At 39.8% G+C, this 24,800-nt stretch overlaps 1 protein-coding gene and 1 long non-coding RNA gene across 5 annotated transcripts in view; one reads left to right on the forward strand and one right to left on the reverse strand.

Moving 5' to 3' along the window:
- The window catches only part of LOC143153079 (uncharacterized), an 80,407-nt gene that overhangs the window by 3,000 nt on the left and 52,607 nt on the right, over window positions 1–24,800 (reverse strand). The gene's annotated exons all lie outside the window — the stretch shown is intronic.
- On the forward strand, window positions 118–20,237 carry LOC143153075 (uncharacterized). 3 transcript variants are annotated; one of them, XM_076323870.1, is made up of 8 exons: window positions 118–1,765; window positions 10,688–10,860; window positions 11,036–11,098; window positions 11,193–11,320; window positions 11,389–11,754; window positions 14,728–15,071; window positions 16,402–16,668; window positions 16,752–20,237. In XM_076323870.1, the coding sequence occupies exons 1-8, from the start codon at window positions 1,600–1,602 to the stop codon at window positions 17,192–17,194; spliced, it is 1,950 nt and encodes a 649-aa protein (XP_076179985.1). In that variant the 5' UTR covers window positions 118–1,599; the 3' UTR covers window positions 17,195–20,237. The 3 variants fall into 3 exon arrangements, with proteins under 3 accessions (XP_076179985.1, XP_076179986.1, XP_076179983.1); XM_076323871.1 differs by having other exon boundaries at window positions 118–1,633; XM_076323868.1 differs by lacking the exon at window positions 118–1,765 and having other exon boundaries at window positions 10,278–10,860.

A 24,800-nucleotide genomic window follows, 5' to 3' on the forward strand; every position in this document is an offset into this window, starting at 1 on the left:
AAAACGCTAGCTGACCGATTCTGCTCGCATCGCGTAGCAACCCCCTTGGAATTTCGACCCTCGACCGCGTCGAGTCGCTCGAATCGTCACGGTATATCGACCAGTCGTTGGCTCGCACCAACCGAGAGCAGGAGCACCGTGTCGAAGAATGCTGCGAATCGAACAACAAGCCGCGACACGTACACGTTTCTCAACAACGAGACGATCACGGGACCGTACAAACGCGAACCTAATGCCATCATCGATTCCCACGCAACGGGACCATTGAGCTCGTACCACACGGGCCCGTATTCACCACCACCACCACCACCTGTGGGACACCCCAGCGTGCGGCCCGACAGAGATCTCGTGGACGGTCAACTCTCGTGTCTATTCGTCTCGAACTGGCCGACTAGAACGCGCGAGGACGCTAACGCGAGGAAACTGATCGCGAGAAACGCGAGAAGAGAGATACGGACAAGTTGGGATCGTCTCAGGTAGAAAAGTGTCTTACGGAGACGCGTCTAAGGGTGTTTTCTAATCGTCGAAGAGACGTTTCGCACGCACGAGGCAAGTAAACGTGTTCCCAGGTGGAAAGGAGAACTCGACGAGAGGATTCGACGCGTGAGGGTGTCTCGTATCGAGAAGAACGTATCGTTGATAGGAATAGAGAAGAAACGGTGTCGAGGGTGAGAACGATCTTTTGGTCATAGGTGAGAGTATTTTGGTCTTGCGAGGAAAGTGAACGCGCGAGAGGTAAAGGGAACTCGTTAAGAGGATTCAACGTGTAAAGGTGTCTCATACAAGAGTGTTCTAATTGCTTCGAGAAGGGTAAGCGCGTTTCCAGGTGGAACAAGGAACCTGAGAACCAAAAGTGTCTTTCGGTGGTAGAAGAGAGTGTTTCGATCGCGTGAGGAAAGGAAACGCGTTTCCAGGAGGGAGAGAGGACAACTTGTGAGGAAAGACAATTGGTCTACCGTCTACTCGTCTACCGTTCGTTGTCATGGGGTTTGTTTCAGTCCCACGATAGTGTTTCGATCCCAGCGAAGTAGGTAAACCCGCTTTCGGGTAAAGCGAGGAACACTTGTGGACGAGTTGGGGGGTTCAGTGTCTTCCGTTTCCGTGTAAGAGTACTATTACGGTCGCGGTAGTAAAGACGTGGGACGTGGTCGTCCTAGGGCGATCGTTGTCGCGAGATCGCGGACCGATCGATGGGAAAAGTGCAGAAACGAGGGTGATCTGACCTTGAGGTAACGATATCCCCATCGCGGGGTGACACGTGATGCGCAAACGTGGTCGATAAAAGCGTCGTGGAGGATACGTGCGTGCACGTAACGTCCGCTTCGATTTATCCGCAAGCTTGCGCGGATTACGGGACGTGGTACGTCGGCACGCGGTAAACCGTGTGCGGGACGCGATCGCAACGCGTACTGTTTCCGTCTCTGTCGGAGATAAACATCGTGCCACGTGTGTCGCTGCTCGTGACCAAGACAAAAGAGAAACAGAGAGAGAGAGAAAGAGAGAGAGGAATATATATAGAGAGAGAGACTCGACGAAATCAAAGTTGGTGAACTTGGACCGTGACTACCACCACAGCTACACATCGTGAAATCGTGGAAGATGGAAGGATATCCAGTGCTCCAGATAGTGAGATGTCGGCTCGGAACGGAAATGGAGATGGATAACCAGGGTTACCCGTTCACAATGGCGGCGCACTCGCATTCCCACTTGCCGCATCCGGCAAACCACGCGCACTTCCCGATATCGCATTATCCTCACCCCTGCGGTACGCCGATTAACCCTTCTTGTTAATTTATCAATCGGTACCACCGACCCGGTTCCGTATCCACCATTCGTGCACGTATAATCCGCTATTAGCACGCTCGTTGAATCGCCTCTGGCGCGACAAAGTCGACCGCGGTAATTAATTCGAACGCGAATTTACTCGCGATCGAAACCTTCCGGGAGGAGAAACTGACGTGGTTTTTTTTTTTTTTTTTACGGTTGGGAAATTAAGTTGAGGGTGTCTCGTCTGTAAGTACGGGAGAATATTTTGGAGGTTTGCGAGTTTTTTAGGAGATTGTGTCTCATTGGACAAATTTGGTGAAGGTTTCTCGATGAACGAGAATTAAATTATGTGTACTTGCGATCGAAATCTTTGGGGAGGAGAAACTGATGTAGTTTTTTTTTTTGCGTTTGGAAAATTAAGATGAGGGGGTCTCGTCTGTAAGTATGGGAGAGTAGTTAGCGATTTTTTAAGTAGATCGTGTTTCATTGGAGAAATTTGGTGAAGGTTTGATCGGGAAGGTTTCTCGATGAACGAGAATTAAGTCAAAGAATGAATAAGAATTAAATTATGTGTACTCGCGAACGAAATCTTTGGGAGAGGAGAAACTGATCTAGTTTTTTTTTTTGCGTTTGGAAAATTAAGTATGGGGTGTCTCGTCTGTAAGTACGGGGGAGTAGTTAGCGATTTTTTAAGTAGATCGTGTCCCGCTGGACGCTGACCAATTTGGCAAAGTTTTGATCGGAAAAGTTTCTCGATGAACGATAATTAACCCTTGTGTCCACAAGGTACCCATTTGTACGTTTCTTTTAATAATTGAACGTGTTCTTGTCAATGGAAATCGAACAAAATTTGCGACTAGGGGAGCGTTGTCGATAACTATGGTATAATATTTTGTACGATTGATTTTTTCAGAGTTGTCGATAACTATGATATAATATTTCGTACAATTGATATTTAAGATGTTGATTACTACGAGATAATATTTTGCACGATTGATTTTTTCAGAGTTGTCGATAACTATGATATAATATTTTGTACGATTGATATTTAAGATGTTAATTACTACGAGATAATATTTTGCACGTTTGATTTTTTAAGATATCGATTACTACGTGAAAATATTTTGCACGTTTGATTTGTTAAGATGTTGATTACTACGAGATAATATTTTACACGTTTGATTTTTTAAGATATCGATCACTATGAGAGAATATTTTACACGTTTAACTTTTTAAGAAGTTGCCGATAACTATTATTATACAATAGAAAAGTTCGTACATTTGACTTTTTAACAAAATCATCGTGTCCCCTTGGATAATAGACCACCTTGGTGAAGTTTTGATTGGAAAAGTTCCTCGATGAACGATAATTAACCCTTATGTGCACAAGGTACCCATTTCTACATTTCTTTCAATAATTAACCGTATTCCTTGAAATGGAAATCGAACGAAACAAACGCTTGTCGATACGTTGTCGGTGAAATAATATTTTAAACGTTTACGACATTTTAACTAGATCGTGTCCCAGTGGAAATAGGCCAATTTGGCGAAGTTTTGATCGGGAAAGTTCCTCGATGGAGATTTAACAATTCTGTGCACAACTGGGTATTCAGGTACCCATTTGTACATTTCTTTTAATAATTAACCGTCATCTTGTTAAAATATCGCAGAATTGTCCCACAGTTTTACCTCGATCGATATTTTGCAAAGAAAAATTTATCTTCACAATTTTAAGCAACTAATGTTCAAACTTATCATATGCCTGTTGTCGAGATAGTTCAGTATTCGTATAAAACAAAGTATATATAATTTAAAGAAATTATTAACAGAAATTCGAGATAGAAATTAGCATGGAACTCTAGCATGGAACTCTATCATATTTTTGAGTAATTTTTCACTTAGATTGTTTAAAACAGCGTTCGGTATATTATAGGAAAAGAAAATTTATAGCTTAGAGAATATACGAAATAAAAATAATCACTAAGTATCTGGTGTATCGTAATGCTATGCACAAAGGGAAATCAAACTCGTTAACAAACCAACTAATAACTATTATATATATATATATATCTGTTGGTTGTACTTCGGTTGTTCAACAAAGTTGAACATTTTAATTGTTTACATAAAGTTTAAACGAGTCTTCTGGAAATCTATCAGAAAACCATCAACTTCTTCTTGATTTTTTTCCAAAGAAACCGTAAGATTTTTTTGTACAAAAACTTGACGCACTTGTTCGTCCATGTTTACGTTAGCCTCGTGATTTTTTATAAAAAGAAATTGTACACACAGGGATTAAACATCGACTCGATGTTTCGAAAACGTGCGTCCAACTTTCCATTACAGAATTGTTGACACAAAGTATCGCAAGTATGGATTCTCGGATACGAAAATAAGGAAAAAAGTCTCGTGCAAACATATACTTCGTACGAAAGCTTTTTTTCCACGTAGCAATAATTCTTTACGAACACAAGACACGCACAATGCAAATATTGGCTCGGTGTTCGTCACGGGTTCAGCCAACACGCTAGACACTATATAGATCATCGATTTTCTAGGAAATGGATGTGGAAGTTCAATTTCCTGGCCACCTCGATTTCTGGATTCAAATCCAGCCCATTTTTACCCATGGAGACGTTTAAAATAGATAGTTCATAGAACTTTGATTGATAATATTGAAATTCCACGTCAACGTAGTTTCTATAAAATATCTATTGTCAAGTCCGTACACCATTGGATTTATTCCGTTCGAGAATCAATAATATTAATTCGAGAATTAATAATATTTCGGTAGCGAAGCTGATGGTAGTCACTTCGAGCAGTATCTCTGTACAGAAACAATTATTGCAAAATAATCTGTAACTTGTAACTAATCTTGAAAAGAAAGTCGTATCGTGTATTTGTTTGTACGAACTTTCTTTTTCCATTCTTAGGTTCCAAATCTGTACTCGAGATAGTTTTCACGTGCCAAGAGACACCCTGTACAATAACACGATATCATCGCGTAACGCCACCAATGACTTTTCTAGCATCCATGTTCTATTTTTGCTCGCGTAGAGAAATATGTTACACCGTGGTGGAAGGTCACGTGGACGAGGAAAGGTTGCTGTATAAATAGGTATCGACGAGTTCCTTGATAAAGAACGTTCGATGCCTGTGCCAGAGGCGAAGCTCCGTAAAATTTCGAAAAACCTCGCCTCGTATCGAGTGGTTTTCGATTCGGATAAAAGCGAGCGAACGCGGCTCGAATCGCGAAATATGTGTTTCGTTCGTGGAACTCACGGTGGCTCCGATGAACGAGTTTTTCTATTTTTCTTTCTTTCTTTTTTCTCCTTTTTGGTTGAAAAATATGGTCACAGTGTATTTTAGCAACCGAATTCCGTAGACATGGAATGGACAATTTTGAAAATTGCTATTTAACCGTGTACTGTTCTCAGGGATCACTATTCGATCATTATGTATATATGTGTATGTATATATATAAATATACGTATGTATATATGTATATGTGATATGTATATGTGTTCTTGGGGATCAGTATTATGTATGTATGCAATATTTGCTTAATACTTCAGTTTGTATAATTACGTTACACTTTTGAATTACAGTTTTCCAAAAAGGTAAAAATACATGTGCAAGTTTAAACATTTGCCCGAGCAATTATAGATCCTAGATAGCTTTTAAGAGAGAAGTCTCTTTGCTTGTAATTGTCTAGTTAGCTTTGCTTTTCGTGCGTTATAGAGATAGCACTGTCAAGTAGTATGATTTATGTCTTCCATTGCACTTTTATATTTACATACCTAATTAGTAGCTATGCAGATTCGAGATAATGATTCCGTTAAGTTGTAATGATTTGCTCTACAATGGTTAATGATTACAAGTTCACACGGAAGACTTTTACACAGAGGTATCATGGTTCTGATTTATCAGTACAATAGTTGCGAAAAGAATATTAGTCTTTGATAAGATCCTGCTCTTAGCTTGGAAAGTGTTCATAAACATTGAAATACGTGTTTAAATTGATCTAGGTATCGATACGAAAATACTTTTGTAATAAAAGATGCAATTATCTAAGATGGTAAGCTTTACCATCTTTCGAAATTTGTAATCGTGGATTGTCACAGTAATCGAGAATAGATTGAAACTCTTAATTTACACAGAACGTAAAGTGAACACTACAATGGCGTAGAAGTTACACATTTAACGATTTCATGTACGAAACATTTCAAAGTTACTGCTAATCGTAGAAAATGTAATTCAGTACCTTCACGATCCTTCAAAATTTGTAATTGTGGATTGTCACAGTAATCGAGAACAAACTGAAACGCTTCTAATTTACACTGAACGTAACACTACAATGGCGTAGAAGTTATACGTTTAATAATTTGGTACACGAAAGATGTAATTCAGTACTTTCACGATCCTTCAAAATTTGTAATCGTGGACTGTCACAGTAATCGAGAACAAACTGAAACGCTTCTAATTTACACTGAACGTAACACTACAATGGCGTAGAAGTTATAAGTTCAACGATTTGATACACGAAAGATGTAATTCAATACCTTTACGATCCTTCAAAATTTGTAATCGTGGATTGTCACAGTAACCGAGAACAAACTGAAACGCTTCTAATTTACACTGAACGTAACACTACAATGGCGTAGAAGTTACACGTTTACCGATTTCCACGTAGAAGACAATTTATTGCACGATGGGACCCAACGATCGTTGTTTCGAGGGAAATTGGAAAATCCACTGTATCTATTTACCATCGAGACGTGTACTTACGCTTGGCTGGCCCCGAAAAGGAACGATTTTCTCGGATCTGCGCCGATACAGGTAGCGCAGGTGCGGTTCGACGATTCCGCCTTAAATTTCAGTTGCATTCAGCAAGCCTGGGAGCAGGTATTCCCGAGGTATTCGGTGAAACGATTTTCCGTGGCGATTTCAATGGAGGGCCCGCGGTAAACTGTTACGCCAAGGTTGTGCACATTGAAGTCCGTGAAAAGGATTTTCGAGTCATTGAGAGGGGAAATTCCCCGACCGTGGAGAATCCGTTTCGTCTTTGACGCAAATCGCGTCAAAGGAAACCGAGAGAAAAAAAAAAGAAAAATAGGAAAAGAAAAAAAAAAAAAGAATTCGAATCCTCTGGCCCGAGATTTATTTCGTCGAATAATGGCGTCGCGTTTGTCGAAACGCGAAAAAGTCACGGATTGGTTTTTGTTAGCGTCGTTCGAAAGAATGTCGACTGTAAATTGCACCGAACGAGCCAGGACCCTTTACAGATAGGCGCGTAGCCATTCTCTCGTTTCGAGAGAATTTTTCAATTTCGAATCACCTGCCTAATATCTTCAATGTACTTTGCTCGTCGGCAGAAAAATAATTAGATTTTTAATTACGGAAGATGATCTCTCGGCTTGTTCCCTCTGGTAGCTCTATAGAACCGCACGGTATTCTTCTTTATTAATGGGAAACCTGATTAAAAAGTTCAGCTCTGGCGACTCTATCTCTATCCCTCGGAGAAAGAATCTTCTATTGTCTTTGAAGCGACGTGGTACAGACGCTTCCATCGCTCGACATTCATCCGGGGAATTTCCAATACAGCGTAGTCGGCTGAATCGGCGCGTAGCTTTGACAACAAAAGTCGAGGCCCTGAACCGCGAGAGAACGGGACCTCTGTTATACATCGAGCCGCGAAAAATCGGCGGTAGGATGCTTGACTCGAGTGCTGGCAATTTTCTACGCGAGCGTGATTTCGGATAAAATCCTATCGTCGACGTTACCGGATCGAGAATCATCGAGGGCGAATAATCGCTCGACTTCGTGGATAAGGAAGTTACAAAAGGGAGGGACGGGGGAGGGAAATTAACGAAGGACCGTTGAACGTTTTTAAAAACGACGACCGATGGTGAAAGGTAATCGACGAACGAGAACGAGTAGTCGAAATCGAACCAGAAGGTAATCGATCAGGGAGTTGGATTCGAAGAATGTTTTCTCGTTGTGGTAGGATCGAGATTTTTCTAAGGGTGTCTTTTAATTCTATGGGGAAGTATTTTAATCGAGTGTGGGAATTATTATGTAAAATATAATATTTTAATCGGTGTGAGGAAAATGAACGAGCTTTCAGGAGAAACGGAGAACGCGTAGGGACAACCTGAAGACTAGGTATGTGTTTTGGATCTGTAAGAGAGCGTTTCAGTCGCGTCGAGAAGAGTAAATGTGTTTTCACATGAAAAGAAGAACGTTTCAGGATGACTTAAAATCTAAGGTTGTATTTTAGTCTTGTAGAACAATGTTTCAGTCGCGTCAGAAAAATAAACGTGCTTCCACGAGTAAACAAATACGCGTAGAGACAACTTGAAGTCTAAGGGTGTGTTTTAATCCTATGAGGGAGTATTTTAACCGCACGAGGAAAGTAAACGTGCTTCTAAAGAAAAGAGAACGCACCGGGACAACCTGAAAACTAGGTATGTGTTTTGGATCTATAAGAGAGCGTTTCAGTCGTGTCGACAAGAGTAATCGAGCTTCCAGGAGAAAAAAAGAATATTATGATACTGTTTGAGGTCTAAGGGTACCGTTTAGTCCTATGGGGGAGTGTTTTGATCGTGTCGGAAAGGTAAACGCGCCCTTAAAAGACAGAGAAATCTTCGGGACTACCTGAGATCTAAGGGTGTCTTCTAGTCCTACGGAACAGTGTTTCAGATCGGGACTACCTGAGATCTAAGGGTGTCTTCTGGTCCTATAAAACAGTCTTTCATGTCGAGACTACCTGAGATCTAAGGGAGGGTGTCTCGTAATCCTATAGAACAGTGTTTCGGGTGTAATTTTACACAAAATCCTCTATTCAACGTTACCGGATGGTAACTCCTTCTACCATCGATGGTGAGCACTCGGTAGATTCCGCGAACAAGGTGGTTACAATGGAGACAATTAACGAAGGATCGTTGAAGGTTTTTGCGTTTTTGGATACGACGGCCAATCTCCAAACGTAATCAATGAACGCGAGCGAGCGATGAAAATTGACCCAGAAGTTAATCAACGACCAAGCGAGATTCGAAGAATGTCTCTCGCGGCACGTTTCTCATTGTGGTCGGATCGAGGCTCCCGTTGTTGGGTTCTCACGCGAGGACAATCATTATCCTCGAGAGAAGGAACCAGCACGACGGGAATAAGTCGTGCGGGACCATTTCTGAAAAGGGTCGATAGCGCGTACAAAGGATTCCGTTTTTGGCCACCAAAAAACCAACCTTCATTTGGCTATTTCGTGTTTCAACGAGATCCCTCGAAGCGATACAGACGACGACCGAGATCCGATCTCGAAGGCTACCTTCTCTCTCTCTCTCTCTCTCTCTCTCAGAACTGAGACACACCGTTCGAGATCTCTCGTCAATGATTTCCGAAAGAGTACTATGTCTTTAACTTACAATTTCTTTTTTTTATGGCATATCACATCCTGATTTTGAAAACTACCTCTTTGGAAACTAAGACACCATTTAGCTCGTCGATGATCTCTGAATCACGTTCAGGGTGCTAGATTTACCATTGCAGATTGTTTCTTCGACCTGAAATTGCATCCAGATTTCGAAAACTACCTCTTTGGAAAGTAAGACACCATTTAGCTCGTCGATGATCTCTGATTCGCGTTCAGGGTGCTATATTTACCATTGGTGATTGTTTCTCCGACCTGAAATTGCATCCAGATTTCGAAAACTACCTCTTTGGAAACTAAGACACCATTTAGCTCGTCGATGATCTCTGAATCGGGTTCAGGGTGCTATATTCATCATTGGAGATTGTTTCTTCGACCTGAAATTGCATCCAGATTTCGAAAACCACTTTCTTACTCGAACCTGAGAAACTGTTCTTCTCGTCGATAATATTATAAATAAACGGGTTTAAAGTGCTCCATCTACGACTTTTGATTTTTTCTTCAACACAAGATTGCATTTAAATTTACTTTTTGCATATACAGTTTCAAACGTGCTGATTACTTAAAATGAAACATTTCTCCTGGGTGTAGAAGGACTTGTATCTTTCTTTGCTGTGAAACGCATCGCACACTTTACGACCAATTTATTTCTATCAATCGAATAATTATTGATGTGAAAAATTTCTGCAATTAGCTTCCTAACTAATTTCTTTAGCTCTCACATTACTTTTAGACGTAATCTCTCTCGTGTGTTGTCTATATTTCTTTTACAGTTGCTTTTGTATTCTTTTTTACGTATATATTAAAAGGTTCGTGCATGTAAATAAACTAATAAGTAAATCTCGGAAACTAGCATCTCTTTTAAGACCGAGAAACTAAAAACTATTCGTCTTGTCGATAATTTACAAAGTTTGTTTAAAGTGATACTCTTACCATTTTGGATTCTTTATTTAGTAGAAAATTGCACCTCGATGTCAAAAATTACTCTTTCCTCAACCGAAAAAACTAAAGAAACTTCATCAATAATTTTTAAACCATATTCAAAGTACTAACCTCACTTTCTTGAATTTTTTATTTAGCAAAAAATTGCATTTCGATGTCAAAGACTACTTACTCTTTTCCCAATTCAAAAAACTAAAAGACTTCATCAATAATTTTTAAATCATGTTCTAAGTACTAACCTTACCCTCTTAGATTCTTTATTTACCAAAAAATTGCATCTCGTTGTCAAAAACTACCCTCTCTCTCCCCAACCAAAAAAACCAAAAAACATCATCGATAATTTCCAAATTATGTTCAAAGTGCTAACCCTACCCTTTAGATTCTTTATTCAGCAGAAAGTTGCACTCGTAGCACGAAAGTTATTGTCTCCCCTAAAAAGGAAATCCTCCTCGAAGATTTCCCCCACACACCCCCACCCTCCGCATCATCGGTTTTCTTCGAATTCCCCGCGTACAGTTCCGCGGCTATCTGTGACCGATTTTTCTTTTACAGGCCACACCGGCGAAGGTGGTTGCTGCAAGAAGTACGTTGTCCTTTGTTGCCTTTGTGGCGGGCTGAGCGCTGCGGTCGGTAGTCTCTTTTTGGCGGTGCACGCGGTCCTTTCAGCCCACACGGCCAGCCTAGCGCTCTTTGAGACTGTACCATCTTACATTCCTGGCATAATGGTGAGAGGCGCAGATCGGAATCTATTAACCCGATCCTCCTTTAAACGTAGACACTGCTTTTCTGTACGAATTCCCATATCGCGTCCACGCGTTCACAACGAGAACACCCGCCCCCTTTGCCTAGCGATCGTCTAATCGCCACGAGATAATAATTTACATTCAATGCGTTTTACAGTTAATTTTAATGGGTCTGTTTACGATGCTACTCGCGAGGCGGAAGCACAGATACGGTCTTCTGGTAAGCATACACCGTGACTCGTACGAAGATACCCGTCGCAGACAGTTTCATCGTTGAATCGTGTGCTTCATTTTTTTTTCTTTTTTTCTTACAGATGAAGGTCTGCGGATCGGTCGGTGTAGTCTGCGCGTTGGTATGCGTCCTGGTCACCGTCACGACGACTGTGATACACATGTCGCGGCTTCAGGGACTGCGAAAATGCGTCTACACGGTGAAAGCTAGGTACCGGTACCGATTCCTTGCTACGGGATCGAAATTCGCGTTCATTCACACGGTAATTGTTCCGTCAGGTCGTGCACGTGTTATGGGGCACCAGAGGGCGATCCCGGGGTCCTCTTCGAGGGCACTCCTCACTGCGAGGCGGTACACGGTGCCCTGCACGCCTGCCTGAGAGCCTTGTTCGGCGTCTCGGTCGCAGGAATCTTGGCCTGCATATTCTCGTGCATGCTGGTGTACCAGTTGTTGAGTCACGAGAAGAAGAAGATGTACTGGGAGCAGTTGGAACTCAGATGCAGATCTCTGTACGGTCAGGGAGGCACCGTGGGACCGCCAACTGGTTCCTGTGGATGTTGCAACGATTGCGGCGGTGCTAGTCCCTGGTGGGCACAGACGCCGGGAAATCTCTACACGCCGAATCCCGATTTGGCACCGTCGAGGTACGCAATATTTTTTATCCTCAATACTCGTTCGACGTATCCAGACCTCCTTATCTACTGTGAGTCGCTGAAAAGTTGACGGGCGAAAGCTACGCGCGAGTGGGCGTGGCGGAACTGGTCACGCCTCCATGTGGGCGTGTTCTCGATCGCGGTGTATTATTGGAAGAAATAGTTGGGCGTATTTCGTCGACTGACAAAGAGTGGGAATGGGAGGTGTCGAAACGAAACTAAATACTGGGTCGTTTGGAAGGTCATTTCGTTTTCCAAAATGGAGAATATATAATTTTATAAAATGTTTACACGCTCTAAACAAATCGTGTTTCATTTTCACCAAAAAAAACGAAACGACTTTCCGAACAACTTAATGGAATAATGCACGGTTAATTTTCGCTGAAATTTGGACAGTCAATTCGTCAAGACCCACTCAATCCCTTTCACTCGGAAAGACGCGTAACGTATTATGCAATATTGCATACATTAGGTCAATTTAAAATAGATTTACATCGCGCTTGGACTTGTTTCGATCGAAAGAATCAGTAACGTTTTTAGAAGTATATTGCAAAAACAATTGATACATTGCACGAATATTTTTTATCGTCGACCAACTACCACGCTTTCCCCTGTTACTATTTTCCTCGAGAAATATCCGATTCCGGTTTTACGAAAAATACGCAAAACTATCACGGAAGGGTGCTAAATTTTTCAAAAGTGAACCGTGTATCGCTGTACCACGAATCGCGTCGACTCGTTCTTTCCCCCACTCCTCCTGGATCACGATCGCGACCGAACGAACTGGGCGGAGCAAGCGGTACGGTAGTGGGCGTTACGGAGTAGCGAAGGGCGGGGTTCAGGCGGAGCCAGGGACTCCCCTTGCCCCTCCGTCGTCCCGCTGGTCATCTTTCCAACGACGCACAGTAGCAACGTCCGTCCTCGCGTACCACGTTCGACGTGACGAACCCAAACGACTCTACAATCATTTCTTCGCGATCGAAACAACGTTTGGACGTTTCGATGGACCCCGAACCTCCATCGGAAACATGATCGAATATTTATCGACGCGGTAGCAACGCGCGTAACGTGGTTACAGTTACGACGGTTCGCATCGTTACGACTTAAGGTCCGCGATGAACTTCATTGAGCAGTTATCGATGCAATTCAGATGTCCGGCGTGCAGGTACGTTCTCGAATGGAACGATACATATTCAACGGATTTCATTCACGAGTGTCACGAATCTCGGGTGAGCGAGCGGGGGCGCAATAAACTCGTAAACAAGCCAACGATCCCGCGGCTCCCAGGACGCATTGTATTCCGGTAATACGTTAATGTATGGCATTAATTAAGCCCGAGGCATTCCATTCCGCTCACCGACGTTTACCCGGAGAGGATTTCTTCGTCTCCGGGAATAAATTATGACGAACGGCGCCGCTACCCACGGCCTCTGCTTTTCGTACCCCATCGAAGTCGATGGGGGCAAAAACCGCGATCGTGCTCGGTGATCGCTCTCGCGTACCAGCACGCGATGTTTCGCGCGCAAAAATTTCGTTTAGCTGGAAAAAATATTCCACCCCTCGGGGAACGCGTGTTCGTCATCCCTCGTGATTCGAAACGGAAATAATAATAATAAGGATGATGGTGATGGCGATGATAATAAAAATAATAATAGAGAGACGCGATACTGTGCACAGAGACAATCACGTGACGAACTAGACGTTAACGAGTGAGAAGAACGCGTTTATTGTACTGGAAAATATACGAGAACACTATGAATACGAGGCAGTGTGAGATACGTTACTAGGTAGGAATAAAATTATCGTATATTATAGATTGTTGCGTTAATCGACAAAGATATAGACAGTAGTTGATAGACGTAGGTAATAGGCATTGGTAAGGTGAAAAGAAGAAGGGAAAATCGTGAAGTACGAGGTGGAAATAAGAAACAGTTACGATAGTATAACCATGGTTGTGTACGCAACAGGCGTCGCGTCGAAGGAATTCTTACGAAATCTATCAACAATAGAGCTGGACTTTGAAATACACGTAAACGTACGAAAAGCAATATCGTTAGAAACAGTAACAATGGTATGAAAAATCATACTCCGAGTGTATAGGACGAGTGTACGACTTGGAAGGGAATCCAAGTACAGCTGAAGGACTCACAAAAGTGTGAAAAGTAGGAATACTAGCAAGAGTAATAGTAATAATAATAGTAGTAGTAGTAAGAAAAAAACAATATGGAATGAACAAACAATTGCAGTAGTACCCATAGTAATGTTAACAATAGGCCTGCATTCGCGAATACACATGAATCTGCAAAAGACAGCACTACTAAAGATAGCAACAATAGTCAGGAAAACAATGTGAAGGAAAAATATATGACAAGGAACAAATCCCGTCATTATAATGAAATCCACAAACCTGTGAAATGAAAATAAGAATAATAATAGTAACAATAATAATGATAATAGTAATATTAATAGTAGTAATAATAATAATAATAGTAATAGTATTAATAACAATAATAATAGTATTAATAGCAATAATAATAGTATTAATAGTAATAATATTAATAGTAATAATAATAGTATTAATAGTAACAATATTAATAGTAATAACAATAATAATATTAATAGTAATAGTAATAATAATAATAATAATAATAGTAATAATAATAGTATTAATAGTAACAATATTAATAGTAATAACAATAATAATATTAATAGTAATAGTAATAATAATAATAATAGTAGTAGTACTAATAACAGTATTAATAGTAACAATAATAATAATAATAATAGTAATAAGAATAATAGTATTAATAGTAATAATAATAATAATAATAATAATAGTATTAATAATATTATTAATAGTAATGATAATAATAATAGTAAAAATAATATTTGAAATACGCGCCCACTCGAACCGAATTCTAGCAGCGGTAAAAAGGACTCACCGGTCTCTTTCTAATCTCGTAGAAGATGGCGACTACCTTGGTCCAGATCCAGAGGACCGGCTCCCAGTCCCGACTCGAATTACGGCTTTCACACCCAGGCAAGACAAACGGAGGCCAACGCGGAGAACACCAACGGTCCTTACAGCGTTCTCAATTCCCAATCGAGCGGACCGTACTCGGTCCTGAACGCGCAGACGGGCCCGTACACGCCCAGCACGGCCTCATACAGCGTTCTGGAGGCACCAGTACCGCTCTGGGGCCCACCGCCGCCGTACAGCGACCCGAACAGCCCGGCACGGAGACCGCAGGTGGCTGAACAGAGGCCCAGAATCGCCAAACGAATAGAGAACTTCGAGAACAACGAAGGTAAAAATCCTCGAGGAGAAATAATCGGTTTATGCCCTTTGTAAACGAGACACTTGACTACGTACTTATCGTTAGTTACTTTCACGTTTTGTAAAAAAGAAACAAAAGCGTTTGGTGACCTAATCGGTGAAAAATTGCTCAGAGGGAAGGGAACGATGAATAAATTGTCCTGGTTGATTTCGATCGAAGTGTAGATTTTGCAATGGTAGAAGAGAAATAGTATTGAGAAAGGTATGATAAATAAATTGCCCTGGTGGATTTCGATCGAACTGTAGATTTTGTAATAGTTGAAAAAAAAATATAATAGAGAAAGAAATGATAAATAAATTGCTCCGATAGATTTCAATTGGAACGTAGATTTTTTAACAATATAAAAATGTAAAAGACAAAGATACTCTTTATTCGAAAAGTACCAACCCTGACGTTAATTATTTTTAACGCACTTTTAGAATTACACCTAGGACTCCTGTTGTACTGTAAAAACGATGAAATTGGACGTTTACGTTACGTATACGTTATGTGTAAAGTATGAATAAATCGAATAAAAATCGTGTAACTATGAATAAATCGTGTTGAAATGAATACCGTGTAAAAGGAGTCTCACGTGTGTATACTATTCTTGTAGTAAATTCGAGTTCACAGAAACGCGTTGTGAAATGTCGTTTCCTGAGAAATACAGATTGATCAAACTCGCTACATTGTACACCATAGAGGTCAACATCTGAAAACTTTTCAAGTATATTGAAATAGGAACAGTTTACATTATTCTTGCAATAAATTGAAATACAAAGCGTGTATTATTCTTACAGTAAACCCAAGTTCAACGAGATAAGAAACGTAGGTCTGAAAACATAGTCCTGAAAAATATAGAGTCATTAACGTACATTGCATAGCGACGAACACCTCACATCAGAATAGAAAAAAAACGTGTATTATTTTTCTAGTAAATTCAAGTTTTCTAAAATATATATTCTTTTAAAGTGCACAGTATGCTTTAACAGCTAACACCTAAAAACTTTTCAATAGCATTGCATTCGAAACAACGTACATTATTCTTCTAGCACGCTCAAATTCAAAGAGACATCGAACCTGACCTAAAAACTTTACAATTACATTACAACGAAAACAACGTGTATTACTCTTCTAGAATTCTGCAATTCAAAAAGACGAGAGATATAATTCCCTAAAAAAATACAGCTTCGTACACTATACCACACTCTACGTCGAATCTCCCGTAAAATCTTCCCTATTGCTCACGAAATCATAAACAACATCTCCTTATTCCAGGCAACAACACGACGTAATCATTCCCGAAAGTCGTACGTTACAGATCACAGATCGAGGTCAGCGAAACGTCCCTCGGACAACTACGAGAACGCCGAGGAGATCTCGAACAGCACCGATCCGGAGGGCGGGAACGAGGGGACCATAAAGGGCAGACGGATCAGGAAACCACTGAAGGGCGTGGAGAACGGTGCGTTCCAACAGGAAGCGAATCCAGGACCGAAGCAATCGGAGAGCGAGTTGTATTTCGGTGACGTGTCGTCCTGTTGCGGCCCGGAGAGCAGTTTCTACGATCTGGCCGTGGAGAAAGAAGGTAGCGGTAACCTCCGATGGGGATACGATATCGAACAGTCCATAGCGTCGATCGTAGCCGATTAATCGATCGAATTCCCACAGGTGCGGAACACTCGGAGGGTGTGGACTACCTGGCGGCCCGATTGGGCAAACGACAACTCTCCAAACGATCCAGATTGCCTCTACCACTTCCATCTGACAGCGGTGACATACCGTCTGACAATTACGCGAACAGTGACGAGCCGAGAAACGCAAGAGGACCTTTCCTGGCACCTGACGCCCAATACGAGGTGATACAACAAGGTCGTTACTCGTACTACCCGGCGAAGGACGACGAACAACTTCAGGAGGGTCCGGCCACATCTGGTTACTTCCGAGAGGAAGAGACCGACAGAGCCAGGGAGAGAGACTACAGGGATTACAGGAGCAGCCAAGAGGAGGAAACGCCTCAGTGTTGTCTGAGCGACTCCACAACTTTGGATTCGGGCTGGCAGAGCGGCGAGCAACAACAATCGGACGACAATGTACGACCGGTGAACGTGTAACCGCGAATTGGTACAGAGAGCGAGTCAACTTTTTACCGAATGCAGTCTTCTCGAGTTGTCACAGTACGACTGGCGTCGCGCCGGATGACAAGCGACAACCATCGTGTCCTCCAGTAGTCTTTTGTCGTACGAACTGTCGCGAGTTACTAATAGGGAACGTGTGTGCATGTGTGTGTGCGTGTTTGTGTGTTTGGGTATGTCTGAGCATGTGTGTGTATATGTAGCGATAACAAAGAGATGGTGATAAGTGCAAATCTAAGATTACCAGTTAATTTTACCAGTTGATAGAGCAGTCTCGAGCGATGTGATCTGTTGCGGTAACAGTTTAGCTACTGAGACACCGTAATATACCTTAACCGTTAGCGCGTAAGCAAACAAACAACCGATCATCGTTAGAAGTCTGAATGGGATCACAGGAGCGCGCTGCGCGAAATCAATCCTACCGTAGCCACGTATTTTTGTTAATTAAGCGATGTCGCCCGTGTTGTTCGTAACATTGATCGTTATTGTACGCCGAGGATTAGAAACGGTGCGCAGATAAAAGAGAGAGAGAGAGAGGAGGGGAGAAACAGTTAGTGTCCGTAGGTGAATGACACCAAAGGAAGGATCTCTCCGGGGAAAATTGAAGATGGTTATTTAAAATGAAGAAAGAGAAAATGTAGGAAACGGTTGAAAGTAGATTCTTCGTAAGTCGTCTCGTGTAATCGGTACTCCTTCGAAGGGATCGTGTCTTTGGAGTTGCGTTAGAAACGTCCATGTACAAAAGTGTGCTTTACTCTTGCCAATACCTAGCTAGATGTCAGCTCGAATTCGCACCTAGATGCTAACCGTTTCGATGAAACAGTTCATCGTCAGAGTGTTACGTTCCCGATTCGCGCATCGAGAGGTTTCGTTAAATTTACTAAATGCTCGATCACTGCCACTCGACATTTATCGCGCTATCTTGTTCATTGTTCACTCGTATAGGGTGATTCTATTGCTGGTAGACTCCGGAGGAGTGCCGCCATCTTGACCCGTTTCTCTCTTAGGGATATAACTCTCTTGAAACTATTCGTCGATCGACTTCTGACGCAACAGAAGTCTGACCTCCTCGTCGACAGATTGTACAGGGTGATTTCGAAATGCGTGTGCATATTTAAGGACATGAATCTATGCAATGAAATGAGTAAAACAATATTCTTTGCGAACGTTCTAGACATCTTGGTCTTCGAGTTATGAACAATCGAAAAAATTGTCCAAAAGTCCACGAATAGTTTCAAACCCATTTTGTATCGTTTCTCGCACATCGTGTACAGTTGGGAGTTGGAAAGATGACGTATGGATTAAAGAGGGGGTAGTAAGACACCTCCTTTCGCTAATAGCGACCTTGCCATAAGTATTTGAGAGCATCCGATTAGCCTCAACCTCAGAATTTGACTCACAAACGGACATTTTCAATCGAGAATAACTTTACGATACAAACACATATCGATTAATGTTTCTAAAGGGTTATGTTGACGGATGCCCAAGTTTATTGAACGACATCTATGATCTATTTATTTCGGCCACCGCTTACCGCTAGAGCCATCTATCGGGAAACTGCGGAAGCAAAGTTCTGTGGATACCCAAGTATACTTAGGTATCACTTAGGTATTACCTAAGTATACTTAAGTATCACTTAAGGTATTACGCAGGTATTCCCTAAGTGTACTTAGGTACTATCTAAGTATACTTTAAGAGCACTTAGGTATCACCGAAGTGTACTTAGGTATTATCTAAGTATACTTAGGTATCAATTAGGTATTACCTAAGTATACTTAAGTATCGCTGAAGGTATTACTCAGGTATTCCCTAAATATACTTAGGTATTATCTAAGTATACTTTAAGTGTACTTAGGTACTATCTAAGTGTACTTAGGTATCACCGAAGTGTACTTAGGTATTATCTAAGTATACTTACGTATCAATTAGGTATTACCTAAGTATACTTAAGTATCGCTGAAGGTATTACTCAGGTATTCCCTAAGTATACTTAGGTATTATCTAAGTATACTTTAAGTGTACTTAGGTACTATCTAAGTGTACTCAGGTATCATCGAAGTGTACTTAGGTATTATCTAAGTATACTTAGGTATCACTTAAGTATACTTAAGCATCGTCTAAGCATAGATGAGTAGAACGAACGTTCGTAGGTAATTCTTTTGTTCATCTTAATGCGCAGATATGCCCCCTGAAGCGCGAACATGTATTTACGAATCAGTCTCCACGCAAATATGAGACTATCGTCGCGTTGGTACATCTTCGTAGTCTATCGTCGAGAGAATCACCCGGTAGATGTTGAGAGGATCGACGAAACGTATTGTACGCACGCGCGTTTGATATTCGCCGCACGCTCACGACTTTCGCGTATTCGCGCGCGTTCACGAGTTTCGAATTTTGTTGTCGCGCGATCGTTAAACCAGCGTACTCGTCACGCACCCGCGATTCGCAAATAAATGGTTAGCCTGTCGTTGTTACGTGCTTGTCGATGAATTCCATCGATGGAATACGTGTTCGTGGTCTGTGTTAGCTTCGTTCGAGAGCTTTTTTACGTTTTAGGGCCGCATTCGCTTTCGGATATAACACAATCCAGGTGGACCAAGTGAACGATATTAATCGATCGATCGATCGATCGATCGAGCCAGCTCGATCACCGTGACAGATTAGAATACCGTCTATTGCCGTAGTCAGCCGTTCGTTACGTAATACACGTTCACATACACGCGCCTGACAGCGCGCGGGCACACATAAGTAAATAAATAAATAAATATACGTACACGCACAAACGAAGCAGATACATATTTTCTAATCGGGATACAAGAGTGAAAGAGGCAAGGCCAGCTTAGGGGAGTAGTTTAACGTTGTTTACTCGATAAAGTGTACCTTAAGAGCGATCTACGTAGCAAGTCGAACGATCTGTAACTGACAATTAATGAGAATAAAGCTTCGTTTTGTAAAGAAATCGCGGGGCTCGATGAATTGTAACGATTCTCCCGAGTGTAATAAATTCAAAGAGCACACACCACCCTATCCTTGTACTATCTCGATAATTACCTATTATTTTTAGTCCCGATTCGTCGAAGCACGAATCATTCGTTCCGCGAAGAGTATTGAAAACTGAGAGCTGAAAGGTGAGCAAATATTAATTTTATTGCGAGTTATCTGTCGTGAAATTCGACCAGCTTAATAAAAAAAAAAGAAATTAGTTTCGCGTTTCGTTTTGAATAAATTGATAATTTATACGTTTCACTTTTGGATCTTTCGATGTAATAAATGAAACACCGGGAAACAAGTGTATTCGAGAATTGGGCAAAATTTGAAACGTTCGTTTGTGAAATTTGTGAAGTTTCTTGCGTATCGATACATCTTGACCATTTAAGTTGAAATTTATATATTTTCAAACAATTTAGCTTTTAGAGAAACTTTCCACAGTGCAGTACTTCCTCGAAGGATCAACACGAAATCCTGCTCAATAATTTATAAAATAGATTTTCTAATAATTTTCTTTTTTCGTCAAACTCCAAAATAGAACTCCAGAAATATATTTTCAAATATATTTCTTTTATTTTGAAAAGCTTCCCAATCGAGAAACGATACTCTTTTGAAAAATCAAAGCTAGATCCCCTCCTCCTTGATCATAAAACGTATAATTTATGTATAATAATTTATAAAATAAATTTTCTAATAATTTTCTTTTTTCGTCCAACTCCAAAATAGAACTCCAGAAATATATTTTCAAATATATTTCTTTTATTTTGAAAAGTTTGCCAATCGAAAATCGATACTCTCTTGAAAAATCAAAGCTAGATCCCCTCCTCCTTGATCATAAAACGTATAATTTATGTATAATAATTTATAAAATAGATTTTCTAATAATTTCTTCTTTCGTCCAACTCCAAAATAGAACTCCAGAAATATATTTTCAAATATATTTCTTTTATTTTGAAAAGCTTCCCAATCGAGAAACGATACTCTTTTGAAAAATCAAAGCTAGATCCCCTCCTCCTTGATCATAAAACGTATAATTTATGTATAATAATTTATAAAATAGATTTTCTAATAATTTTCTTTTTTCGTCAAACTCCAAAATAGAACTCCAGAAATATATTTTCAAATATATTTCTTTTATTTTGAAAAGCTTCCCAATCGAGAAACGATACTCTTTTGAAAAATCAAAGCTAGATCCCCTCCTCCTTGATCATAAAACGTATAATTTATGTATAATAATTTATAAAATAGATTTTCTAACTTTCTTTTTTCATCCAATTCCAAAATAGAACTCCAGAAATATATTTTCAAATATATTTCTTTTATTTTGAAAAGCTTCCCAATCGAAAATCGATACTCTTTTGAAAAATCAAAGCTAGATCCCCTCCTCCTTGATCATAAAACGTATAATTTATGCATAATAATTTATAAAATAAATTTTCTAATAATTTTCTTTTTTCGTCCAATTCCAAAATAGAACTCCAGATATATATTTTCAAATATTTAACCTTTTCGAAAAGCTTCCCAATCGAAAATCGATACTCTCTTGAAAAATCAAAGCTAGATCCCCTCCTTCTTGATCATTAATCCGTAAAACGTTCTTCTCGCAGAATGAAATACACATCGAAGGAAGAAATCGGGGATAACGCGGGTACGCGACTCGTAACACGAGAGGTTAATCCGGTGATTGAACTTTGTACAACGATGTGGCACAATTAACAACGAGCGTTCGAATCTCGGTCTTGAAACGTTTCGGAGCAATTCAACGATGCTCAACGAGGATTCCTGTTGCTTCGAGACACGCGAGTCTCTCTTAACATTAAAACTGCCGATAGATTTACATTAAAGTATTCCTCGTATGTGTTTTCAGAAAAATCAATAATCAAGGGAAAAGAGAAACTTGTAAATTGATTATACTAGGTTGTCCAATAAGTCTCGTCGTTCGATCAAATTTATTGAACAGTATAGTAATAGGTTGTTCAATAAGTTTTGACGTTCGATAAAATTTATCGAATTTATTATCTATATAATAGAAAAGGTCACAACGTCTTTTGAAAATATCCTATGGAATTTAAGTATGGTATTCTTGTCTAGAATTTAAAAAAAAAAATCGATTTTCTTTTCATTATCTTCCCTTGAAGAATATATTTTTAAAAACTGTTCATTCCTTTATATTTTTTCAAAACGTTACAAACTCGATAAAACAAAAAAACCATATTTAAACTTCAAAGTGTCGCTATTTCCTTCATTATCAAAATTTTTTATTCGGTTATAAGCAGTTCGTGCAATTTTTATTATTTTCGATTTAGAAAAATAATTATATACAGTTTAAGTATTGGTAAACACGTCTCCCCTAATCCACACTCGAAAACGTTTATAGTTTCCTTTTCAAATTCCGAGTAAAATCGAAATAAAAATTCTAAACAAAAATAACTTCTTAAAATAAATTTCATTCTAAAATCAATCAACAACAGTAATTTCGACCAGTTAGTAAAATCTAGCCACTATTAACTAACCATTTGTAATTCATCGTGAAAACGTTTCGTACGGTCCTCGATTAAAGTGACGGTGCATAAAAGCGGGGCGGCTAATTGTTCTCTTCGGTCGACGATTATATCGCGCTCGATATGTCACAGAAACACGCCCAGGTAAGCATTTAACGAGGAATGCGGGATCTATAACGGCCGACGCTATTGTCAGCAATTTTCTTGGTGAACTCCCGCGCTCTCCGCGTTGGCCAATATCAGATTATGAGATTTCGCAACAGGCGGCACGATCGTTGAACTTTCGCAACACGTATGCCCGCGTACGAGAGCCACAGCCTCATTCTACGTAACATTAGTTTCGCGTAATCTGGATCGATCGATTAACGATCGAACAATGTAAAAACGAGACGTTTCCATTGTAAATTTCGTGCTTGTATGTTCAAGTTCGACTGTACGAAACAATGAACGAGTGCGACAACCACCTTGATGAGCTTGTCCGATAAGTACGTGAGATTTCTGACAAATACGTCAGTGACTGATCAAGTTATTTACGAGTACTTTCGATGTATCGATTATTCGCAATTTGGTCGAGAATGGTGTCGAAAATGTCCTGAAAATGATACTTTGAATTTTTAAAAATGTATTTACAACATGTGTTAGAATATTTTTTTAATTCGTTGCCTACGAGATACTTCGTTTCGTGTTTAACTTAAATGGGACATCCTGTGTGATATGACACTTAAAAGATAGTAACGTGTTCAACGTGTGCATGTATATCGAATATGTGTAACACATCATATATATAAAACTTCGGTTATTGTTGTTTCCACGAACACGTAATTGCCAAAACGATGTAACAGGTTGTTCAATAAATCTCGTCGTTCGATAAAACTTGAATAGTACTGTTCAATGTAGTACAGTTCGATAAGTTTTGTTGTTCGTTAAACTTATCGACAGTAGATGTAGAACAGTACTACATTGAACGATACTTATTGAACAACCTAATAGTATCTTTCATTAATTTTATCAAACGACGAAACTTATTGAACTGCACTACATTGTACAATCTAGTATCTTCCATTAATTTTATTGAACGACAGAACCTATTGAACAGTACTACATTGAACAGTACTTATTCAACAACCTAGTATTCTTCATTAATTTTATCGAACGACAAAACTTATTGAACAGTATTTATTGAACCATCTAGTATCTTCCATTAATTTTATCGAACGACAGAACCTATTGAACAGTACTACATTGAACAGTACTTATTGAACAACTTAGTATTTTTCATTACTGTTATCGAACGACAAAACCTATTGAACAATCTAATATCTTCCATTAATAAAATTAAAAGAAAATCTTCCATTGCATTCTAACCTTTCCTCTGTATCTCGATCGATTCATTGAACAGTACTTATTGAACAACCTAGTATCTTCTATTAATTTTATCGAACGACAAAACTTATTGAACAGTACTTACTGAACAATCTAGTATCTTTCATTAATTTTCTCGAACGACAAAACCTATTGAACAGTACTACATTGAACAGTACTTACTGAACAACTTAGTATCTTTCATTAATGTTATCGAACGACAAAACCTATTGAACAGTACTACATTGAACAGTACTTATTGAATAACTTAGTATCTTTCATTAATGTTATCGAACGACAAAACTTATTGAACATTACTACATTGAACAATCTAGTATCTTCCATTAATTTTATTGAACGACAGAACCTATTGAACAGTACTACATTGAACAGTACTTATTGAACAACTTAGTATTTTTCATTCATTTTATCGAACGACGAAGCTTATTGAACAGTACTTACTGAACAATCTAGTATCTTTCATTAATTTTCTCGAACGACAAAACCTATTGAACAGTACTACATTGAACAGTACTTATTGAACAACTTAGTATCTTCCATTAATTTTATTGAACGACAAAACCTATTGAGCAGTACTACATTGAACAGTACTTATTGAACAACCTAGTATCCTTCATCAATTTTATCGAACAGCAAAACTTATTGAACAATCTAGTATCTTCCATTAATTTTACCGAACGTCAAAACCTATCGAACAGTACTACATTGAACAG

This window comes from Ptiloglossa arizonensis, chromosome 12, assembly GCF_051014685.1.
Source record: "Ptiloglossa arizonensis isolate GNS036 chromosome 12, iyPtiAriz1_principal, whole genome shotgun sequence".
NCBI lineage: Eukaryota > Metazoa > Arthropoda > Insecta > Hymenoptera > Colletidae > Ptiloglossa > Ptiloglossa arizonensis.